This window comes from Cervus canadensis, chromosome 13 (genome assembly GCF_019320065.1).
Source record: "Cervus canadensis isolate Bull #8, Minnesota chromosome 13, ASM1932006v1, whole genome shotgun sequence".
Classification (NCBI taxonomy): domain Eukaryota; kingdom Metazoa; phylum Chordata; class Mammalia; order Artiodactyla; family Cervidae; genus Cervus; species Cervus canadensis.
The window spans coordinates 23,351,457-23,362,245 of NC_057398.1; the positions used below are offsets into that span (position 1 = coordinate 23,351,457).

At 43.2% G+C, this 10,789-nt stretch overlaps 1 protein-coding gene across 1 annotated transcript in view; it reads left to right on the forward strand.

The window, feature by feature from the left end:
* TNR (tenascin R) overlaps nucleotides 1-10,789 on the forward strand; it is a 462,914-nt gene that overhangs the window by 438,480 nt on the left and 13,645 nt on the right. Inside the window, exon 19 of the mRNA XM_043486081.1 lies at nucleotides 10,487-10,638. Within this exon, the coding sequence (XP_043342016.1) occupies nucleotides 10,487-10,638 (152 nt within the window). The remainder of the gene's footprint in view (nucleotides 1-10,486; nucleotides 10,639-10,789) is intronic.

Consider the following 10,789-nt stretch of genomic DNA (forward strand, 5'->3'; position numbering starts at 1 on the left):
TTCGAGTTTCCTGTTCTGTAAATTACCTGTTCATGTAGTTTGTCCATCTTTCCATCAGGGTTCCTGTGCTAGTTAAGTATTAGCTATAATTATCTGAACTTTGGAAATCTTTCTTTAAAAAATCTCACCCTGCCTGTAGGACACAAATATATTTTTCTACATGTTCTTCTATTAACTTTCTGGATATATTGTTATATCTAGTCTTAATTTTATTTACAGTATAAGGTAGGAATGGGTTTCCCAGGTGGCTCAGTGGTAAAGAATCTGCCTGCCAATGCAGAAGATTCAGGTTCAGTCCCTGTGTTGGGAAGATTTCCTGGAGAAGGAAATGGCAACCCACTCCAGTATTCTAGCCTGGGAAATCCTATGGACAGAGGAGCCTGGGGAGCTACAGTCCATGCGGTTGCAAAAAAGTTGGACACAACTGAGCAACTAAACAATAACAATAAATTAGGTAGGGACACAGTGAGCCAATTTCCCCAGCATCTTTTACTGAATAATCCATCTTTTACTGAATAACCAATTGATTCGTGGTGCTATATTATATATTAAGTCCCATATATACATGGATTTGTCTCTGAATTCTGAACTCCCTATTCTATTCCATGCTCTATTGATCTGTTCTCTTGCAAACACTACATTTAATGTTTTTGACATCATATTTTACATCTTTCTGCTTTGTGTGTCCCTTAACTACTTATTGTGGATATAGGTGATTTTACTGCTGTTGTCTTTTAAACTCCCTACTAGCTTTATAATCAGTTGATCTATTATCTTTACTGCACATTTGCCTTTACCAATGAGAGTTTTCCTTTTGTAATTTTCATGTTTCTAATAATAGTCTTTTCTTTTCTGCTTGAAGAAGTCTCTTTAACATTTCCTGTAATGCCAGATTAGTGGTGCTGAACTCTTTTAGTTTTTTTTTTGTCTGTAAAATTCTTTATCGCTCCTTCAAATTGGAAAGGTAGCCTTGCTGGGTAGAGTATGGTTGTAGGTTCTTTCCTTTTATCACTTTGAATATATCATGTTATTCCCTCTGGCCTGCAAAGCTTCTGCTGAAAAGTCAGTGAAAAGTCTTATGGGAGTCCCCTTGTATGAAACTAGTTGCTTTTTTCTTGCTGCTTTTAAGATTCTTTTTTAATTAATTTATTTAATTTTGGCCGTGCTGTATGCAGGCTTTCTCTAGTTGCAGTGGGCAGGGGCTATTTTATGTTACACTATGAGGGGCGTCTCATAGCAGTGGCTTCTCTTGTTATGGAGCTTGGGTTCTAGGCACTCAGACTTCAGCATGGGCTTAGTTGCCCCTCAGTTCAGTTCAGTCACTCAGTCGTGTCCGAATCTTTGTGACCCCATGGACTGCAGCACACCAGGCCTCCCTGTCCATCACCAACTCCCGGAGCTTGCTCAAACTCAGGTCCATCGAGTAAGTGATGCCATCCAACCATCTCATCCTCTGCCATCCCCTTCTCCTCCTGCCTTTAATCTTTCCCAGCATCAGGGTCTTTTCAAATGAGTCAGTTCTTTGCATCAGGTGGCCAAAGTACTGGACCTTCAGCTTCAGCACCAGTCCTTCCAATGAATATTCAGGACTGATATCCTTTAGGATGAACTGGTTTCATCTCCTTGCTGTCCAAGGGACTCTCAAGAGTCTTCACCTATTATACAGAGTGAAGTAAGTCAGAAAGGAAAATACCAATAGAGTATGTTAACACATATGTATGGAATTTAGAAAGATGGTAACGATGACCCTATATGCGAGACAGCAAAAGAGCCATAGATGTAAAGAACAGACTTTTGGACTCTGTGGGAGAAGGCAAGGGTGGGATGATCTGAGAGAATAGCATTGAAACATGTATATTATCATATGTGAAACAGATCGCCAGTCCAGGTTCAATGCATGAGACAGGGTGCTCAGGGCTGGTGCACTGGGATGACCCTGAGGGATGGGATGGGGAGGGAGGTGGGAGGGAGGGTCAGGATGGGGAACACATGTACACCCATGGCTGATTCATGTGAATGTATGGCAAAAACCACCACAATATTGTAAAGCAATTAGCCTCCAATTAAAATAAATTTTTAAAAAAAGTCTTCTCCAGCACCATGGTTCAAAAGCATCCATTTTTTGGCACTCAGCTTTCTTTATCTTCCTGGACCAGGGATTGAACCCATGTCCTCTGCAATGGCAGATGGGTTCTTAACCACTGGACCACCAGGGAAGTCCTTTAAGACTCTTTACCTTTCATTTTTGCCATTTTAATCATAAAGCATCTTGACACAGACCTCTGGATGCATCTTGTTTGGGACTCTGCTTCCTGGACTTGAATGTCTGTTTCCCTTCCCAGGTTACAGAAGTTTTCAGCTATTATTTCTTCAAACGAGTTCTTTGCCCTCTTTTCTCTCTCTTCTCCTTCTGGGACCCCAATAATGAGAATGCTAGTACACTTGATGTTGTTCAAGAGGTCTCTTAAACTATCCTCAAGTTATAAATCTTTTTTTTTCTTTTTTCTGTTCAGTTTGGGTAATTTCCAGTCTGTCTTCCAGTTCCCTGATCTATTCCTCTGCATCATCTAATCCACTGTTGACTTCTCTTAGTGTAGTTTTTTTTTTTTTAACTTAAGTTATTGCTTTCTTTAGCTCTGTTTGGTTCTTCTTTGTATTTTCTAACTCTTTGTTAAACTCCTCTCTGTGTTCATTCATTCTTCTCCTGAGTTCATCAAGCATCCTTATGACTGTTACCTTGAACTCTATTGGATAGATTGCTTATCTCCACTTTGTTTAGTTCTTTTGAAGTTTTATCTTATTCCTTCATTGGAACATATTCCTATGTCTTCTCATTCTGTCTCATTCTCTGTTTTTATTTCTGTGTATTAAGTAGGTCAGTTATGTTTCCTGATCTCAGATTAGTAGCCTTATGTAGGAACATCCTATGGAGCCCAGGAGCACACTTGCCTCTGGTCACAGAGTTATATTATATACTCTAGGAGCGTTCCCTGTGTGGGCTCTGTGGGTCCTTCTATTGTAGGGGCATTGACTCTTGTGGGTATGCTGGCAGGTGGCGCTGGCCTCTGGCCTGGTTGGCTGCCAGGCTCTGAGCCAAGTGGCAGCTGCTGGCCCATGGTGGGCAGTGCCGGATTCTGGCAAGGCTAGCTGTGTGGTCCAGGGGGTCCAAGGCTGATGCTAGATGAGTGGGTAAACCCTTTGTGCTAATAGGATAGAGGAAGGATTTCAAAATAGCACTTGCCAGCACCAGTGTCCTTGTGGTAGGACAGGCTCCCAAAAATCACTGTCACCAGCATCTATGTCCCCAGGGTCATCCCAGTTGCCTTCTGCCTCTTTGAGGGGCTCTCCAAGATAAGCAAGTGGGTCTGACCCAGACTTCTTTCAAATTATCTCCTCTGCACTGGAACTCACTTGCCACTATTTCCCACATCCCAGACTCTGGCCTCAACAAGGGTGGTCAGGAAAGACCTCTCTTTGAGCTGAGCCATTTGAGCCAGGACTTGAATGATGAGAATGAATCACATCGAAGAGCATTCCGAGCCTGGAGAAGAATAATCACTACACCACAAGGGAGGAATAAGTTTGGCATATTCAACAGATTAAAAGAAAGCCAGTGGAAAGAGCGAGGAGTACAAGGCAGAGGCAGAGAATGCAGGAGTTTATAGGATGTGTTAGGGATTTTAGCTTTTATTCTAATTGCAAGAAGCCATTACAATCAGAGCCACTGATTGGAGAAGCTATTGGAGGGTCTCAGCAAGTGAGAGAAAGGATGACATAGTATCACTTTTACATTATAAAAATATTACCCTGGTTAAAATATAGAGAATAGATGCAAGTGGGGCCAGGATGGTAGGAAGAGACTAGGTAGGAGGCATTACAATGACCCCACCCTTTCCTTGCCATATTAAATCAAGAGCCACAGAGAAGGGCCAGGCTGGAAGCTGCCAGTCTATGATCAATTAATCTGCCATAGAATTGGATCTCCTCATATTAGTAAATCTAAGGACTAGTAAATTATGTCAGAACATTTCTTTACTGTTAGGGTGCCTTTAGCTGATCTTCAAAGGGAAGATTTAGAAGCCTGTTGTGTTAGCCCTTGGTAGGTAGAAGGCAAGTGGTCTTCAGAGCTTAAAGACCTTCCTCAGAAACTCTTCTTAAGATAAAACCATCCAAGCTGTTGACTGCATAGTTGATTCTATGTTCCCATTGGCTCCTTGAAGGCTATTGTTACCTCTCTATCTTGATTCCTACTGCCACCTCCTGAATGAGGTCTTACCTCCACTCTCACCCCATCTAATTCATTCTCCACACTACAGGGAAAATGCTATTTTAAAAACTTGAGCTTAAAGTCCATTAATGGGCTCTTCATCTTATTTCCTTCCAGAGAAGGTCCAACTCCTTCAGTGTCATGATCCAGTCCCTCTTATTTCCCCAAGGCTTTCCTTCACCCACTCAATCCAGCTCTTTCTCTTGTTTCCTGACTGAAACCTACAGTTCCCCAGATAGGCCACGTTTTGCACAGACCTAGAATATCTCTCTTCCATCAATTTGTGACTAATTTCTACTTTGGTTCCTAAAATAAGAAGCACTTTCTGATTATCACTTGCTAACCCCTGCACCATACTCCACCACTCACCCTACCCTCACCAGCCACAGAATTCACTACATGTGCATTCACTTCCATGTTTTGATAGCTCCTTGTTCAGTTCAGTTCAGCCATTCTGTCATATTCAACTCTTTGTGACCCCCATGGACTGCAGAATGCCAGGCGTCCTTGTCCATCACCAACTCCCAGAGCCTACTCAAACTCATGTCCATTGAGTTAGTGATGCCATCCAACCATCTCACCCTCTGTTGTCCCCTTCTCCTCCCGCCCTCAATCTTTCCCAGCATCAGAGTCTTTTCCAGTGAGTCAGTTCTTCACGTCAGGTGGCCAAAGTACTGGAGCTTCAGCTTCAACATCAGTCCTTCCACTGAATATTCAGGACTGATATCCTTTAGAATGGACTGGTTGGATCTCCTTGCAGTCCAAGGGACTCTCAAGAGTCTTCTCCAACACCACAGTCCAAAAGCATCAATTCTTCATTGCCGAGATTTCTTTATGGTCCAACTGTAACATCCATACATGACCACTGGAAAAACCATAGCTTTGACTAGATGGACCTCTGTCAGCAAAGTAATGTCTCTGCTTTTTAATACACTGTCTAGGTTGGTCATAGCTTTTCTTCCAAGGAGCAAGCATCTTTTAATTTCATGGCTACAGTCATCATCTGCAGTGATTTTGGAGCCCAAGAAAATAAAGTCTGTCGCTGTTTCCATTGTTTCCCCATCTATTTGCCATGAAGTGATGGGACCATATGCCATGATCTTAGTTTTCTGAATGTTGATTTTTAAGCCAGCTTTTTCACTCTCCTTTCATTTTCATCACTTTCCTCTTTGCTTTCTGCCATAAGGGTGGTGTCATCTGCATATCTGAGGTTGTTCTTTCTCCTGGTAATCTTGATTCCAGCTTGTGCTTCATCCAGTCCGGCATTTTGCATGATATACTCTGCATATAGGTTAAATAAACAAGGTGACAATGTACAGCCTTAACATACTCTTGTTTATCTCTTCTCCAGAGTACTCAGAACTTGGGGTTATGTTTGTTTGTTTCTCCCACCAGAATGTGAACAACCTGAAAAATAAGACTGTGTCTTTTTCTTCCCTATATTTTAATCTCTTATTCCAATATTTAGAACCCAATAGACACTTCCTATATGTTTGCTGAATGAATACACAAACAAAGAAACACATAAATCAATTGGAAGATACTGTGAAGGAGGCCAAGGTGGTAGGTTTGACAGCCCATGTGGGCTAAACAGATAACTTTTCCCTGTCCACAGCCTCAGACTGGTTCCCCAAACTTTGCTACCCACAAACCCACTTCTGAGAAAAAAGTGTAAGGGTGGTTGGCCAGAGGTGGTCTCACCTGTGCTAATATGAAACGACACCTTTTTTCTGCAGTTGCAGAGACTTGCTGAGGTTGTTCTCAGAGATAAATACTAATATCATAGTTCAGTTCTGATGCTAAGGCCATTAGATTGGGCAGACACTCTCCAAAGCCATTAACTCTGACCATTTTAAAGACCACATTCAATAACACAAAGCACGTAAGGAACAGAGCAGGGACAGAGTCTCTCCCCTCACTCCCAGCTGACGGAGGCTCTCTGTTTGCACTGTTTATCACATAGCTCACTTCCCTCTGCTCAGCATTCAGCCTCCAGATGCCCAACAGAAACCAATTTCTGAGCCATTCTTCCAGTGAATGCCCCCAACCCTGTTGATCTCCCAATTACATCTAGAAACACTTAGCTGTAAGACATTTCAGTGTACCGATTGCTTGGCATTGCTTTCCTCTTAACTTGGTAATCACCACAGCCTGTGCTTTTAAAAAAAAAAAAGAAAGAAAGAAAAAGAAAAAAAAAAAAAGGCTCTTTGTCAGGCCAGGCCCTAGTAATTGTATCAAAGGGGAAGAGAGGGAAAGCCTTCCAGTTTTGGTCTTCATCCTAAAATTTCTGCCTTGGAAAAACTACTGGGATGATCTACGTTAGGATTAAAGGTGAGTTTTTGGTATTTTAGATGTATAACATTCAGAGAGCTAGGGATGCCCCCAAAATGCCCTATCTCCTAAAAACGTATGAAGCCACAGTGTACATGCAATGAACAAAGCACATTGGGAACCAGTGTATTATATATTATTAACTAAACCAGAGTCCAATAACCCCACAGGAGAATTTAATGGTAAAAACTGGGACACGAGGCTTAAACTCAAGGATAATTAGAGTCTCTTATCCCCTCTCGCTCAATCTACACATCTTGGGACCAGCCTACTCAAGATATGCCCACTGGGAAAAAGAGAGAGAAGGAAAAGGAAAATGGGAAAGAAAAGAAGGAAAGAGGGGAGGTAGGGTGAGAGAGAGACAGACACTCAGTTTGTTTATCCACTCTGCCATGTGGATCTCAGCAAAGAAAGGAGATCATTGCACTCCTTAGAAGACAGTCTAGCTAACCAGTTTCACCTTTGGACTCTTTAAGAAGAGGAAAACATACTAGAGGAACAGTGGAGTTCAAATCCAGCTGGTCTTCAGGCTCATCTGAAGAGCTTTATTTAAATACTGATTCCTGACACCCACCCTCGTCCACCCCCACCTCCCCCCCAGCATTCTGATTAAGCAGATCTGCTGCAGAACCCAGGGAGCTCAATTTTAATAGTCTCTGGTTTGGAAACAATTAGTGAGCCTGCTTCCTCTCAACAGGTGAAAAGGAATAATAATTTGATCATGGACTGGTGGTGGGAGGTAAAACTTTGACAGTCTTGAGAGCTGGAGTAGGCTGGAGAGGAGTGGTTTCATAGTAAATGTCTCCTCCAGGCTCCCAAGATGTGAATATTGCTGCCCCAGATAGTCTGAATAAGCAAAATGCTTTTGATTGTCTTTTCATTAATGCTGTAGACTAAATTATAGTAAGTGGAATCTCTAAGCCACAAGGTGGACTTGCCATTTGTCAAAGGTAAGGCAAGTGCACCCAGCAACTATGCATCAGCCCAAACATGCATCACCAGCCGTGTGCGGTTTGGTGGGCGCCTCCACTAACCAGTCCAATGTGGGGGCCCAGAAGGAAGAGAACATGCCCCTTCCTCTCCCAGCGTGCAGTCTGGAACCTTCATCCCATCCAACCTTATACACACCTTGAAAGGAAAAGTGAAAGTCACTCAGTTGTGTCTGATTCTTTGCGACCCCATAAGACTATACAGTCCGTGGAATTTTCCAGGCCAGAATACTAGAATGGGTAGCCTTTCCTTTCTCCAGGGGATCTTCCCAACTCAGGGATTGAATCCAGGTCTCCAGCATTGTAGGCAGATTCTTTACCAGCTGAGCCACAAGGGAAGCCCAAGAATATTGGAGTGGGTAGCCTATCCCTTCTCCAGGGGATCTTCCTGACCCAGGACACTCCTTAGGTCCACTTTTTTCTTAATTTGATTTTATTCCTGTTTTCTGACTTTATAAAAATGCATCCATTTTTTATATGACAGCCTTTTAGATACATAAAAGCTTCTCTCCTCCAGAACAAGTTATCTCATTGTCCTATTTTTTTTTTTTTGGTAGTCTACCTTTAAAACAACTAATATCTTTGAGCCTTTGAAAGGATCTATAACAGAAATATTAAATGATCAACATTATCAATGTGAAGGAGCCTTTATAAGATCATTTATTTGTCTGTTCTAAAGTTTGGCCTGGTGTTCTATGTGTATTGGGAAGAAATGTGGGGTTCTGGCCCCTTAAGGAACTGAGGCAGATTCAGGGGAAAGGGCTATTAGTGCATAAGGCAGAAATGAGCTGAAGACAAGCATGTTTTATGTTGATCTAAAATGAGAAACTCAAGCAGTGAGAAAAGAAAGGAAAAAGGAAGGCAGACAAGCCAGTTGCTCTAAAGACCAGCTAGAGAATATTCTGGAAGCCAGAAAATATCACTGTGCTCCCAAGGTGTGGGGGGGGCAGTGAGGTGCTCACTCACACCTGCCCCTGAAATGTAACTGGACCCTCTAGAAACAGGTGGGATCAGGTACTCTAACGAGCTCTTGGACAGGCTGGAGATGCAAGTTGAGAGCTTTTCTATAGCTACTAAGGAAATACATTTTGGAGAGTTAAGATATTTAATGTGAACAAAGAACTTTGAGGTAACTTTAATCTTTGGGGCCTTCTTTGCTTATAAGATAAATTTTGTTGTTGTTTAGTTTCTAAGTCATGTCCAACTCTTGCGACCCCATGGACTGTAGCCCACCAGGTTCTTCTGTCCATGGGATTTCCCAGACAAGGATACTGGAGTGGGTTGCCATTCCCTTTCTCCAGGGGATCTTCCCCACTCAGGGATTGAACCTGAGTCTCCTGCTTGGCAGGCAGATTCTTTACCACTGTGCCACCTGGGAGGCCCATATGATGTTTGTTAATCATTTGCTGTCTGAATAGATGTAGATCCAGTTAACTGTATCATAGGGTATAGTCCCCATTTTAGTAATGTAAGGAGCACTTGACCTGGAGTCTGAAAACCTAAGTTCAAGTGAACAGAGGAAGTCACATGATCTTTCTGAGCTAGTTTCCTTCTCTGTAAAATAAGTCTTCCGTCTATAACAATGTCTTCCTCTCACGTTTCTTGCAAGAATTACATGGAAATAAATGCACATTTGGTAAAGTACTAGTTCTATAGGAATATATTGTTATTCCCCGGTGGAACATGCCTGAAGCAGGTGGTGGCTTGTTCTACCCTACCTTAAATGGAAGGGAATCTAGTCCATGGTGTGGCAGCACGCTGGACAGTCCTTATGCAGGAGGAGTTAACACATCTCCAAGAGGGGGCTTGCATAAAGCCTACCAAACCACCAGAAGCTCTTACGAACACAGATGTTTCATTGAGGTTGCTCAGGCCCACTGGGTGACTCTCCAAGTGGCTTTCTGTTATATGTGCTGTGCACTGGTTCTGCCACTAGGGGCCGCTACAGGTTCCCATGAGGTCCCTACCCCGCCTCTCTTTATGATTCTGCTACAATTTGCAGGATGCAGAACCACAGCAGTGCACCACCCTTTCCATTGACCCAGAGATCATATATTTACAGAGCACCCAAGCCACTTTTCCTCCCATGGCAAGCTCTGCCTTTAACTAGCTCCATCAGCTCCTGCAGTCCAGTAAAGCTCCTCCCATGGGACCTCTGCTTTCTGGCTTGCCTGTTGAGCATTAAAATCTGCCCTGAAGCCAAGCTCTTCAAGACACATGATTTAAGCTTCTCTTTCAGCTAATTAGATATTGTTCTACAAATTGGGCTGTTCTCTCTGAAAGATGAGCAGCAATTTATTTCCTCTGCCCTCTCCTTAAACTTAAACTGAACTGTAAAACATGGCCATTTGATTGTTTAGTCCAATCAGGAGATTATTTTGCAGGAGAAATAGATATCCATCTTCTTGCTAATACTAAGCCTGTTTGGGGCATTCCTTATGGGCTGCTGTGAAGATGGCGGACGGCTGTGCTTAAATCCCTCTCATTCTTTTGAGATGTGGGCTCTGCGGTGATTTATTGTGGCCCATGTATCTGTAATCATCGCCTAAGTAACCCATCACTCTCTGTAATAACATACCTTCACCCTTGCTGGAGGAATATTTTTATTATCCTCATCTTTCTGATGAGAAGACGGATGCCAGGAAGTCAGGCTATTTGCCTAAGCTAAACAAGTGGGGAAGTGGGGGAGTCACATGGTGAACCCAGCTCTTTGGTCTTCACATCCCGTAAAGCTGTATATTGTCTGATAAACCCAGCATCAGTTGAAGATTCAATGAGGATTCCTTACCGCTCTTGATGAAGCACTGTCAGACTCTAAGACATTTTACAGTCCAAGGGGCTCTCATGCATAGTGGGAGGTCCCTACCCCACTATGGAAACTGCCTCTTTTCCTGTGCAGGGGGCCGGGTCTTCCCTCATCCTCAAGACTGTGCCCAGCATTTGATGAACGGAGACACTCTGAGCGGGGTTTACACCATCTTCCTCAACGGAGAGCTAAGCCAGAAGTTACAGGTGTACTGCGACATGACCACCGATGGGGGTGGCTGGATTGTAAGTACCTATGGCTGTTCTCTGGGCATGCCAGCATCCTTGGTGCTTCCATCCACCTGGCTTGGCACCCATCCATCCACACTTCACTATGCTTTGGCCATTTTTTCATCCACTCCCCCTGCCCCACAGGTCCACTCTGGAACTCTGCATC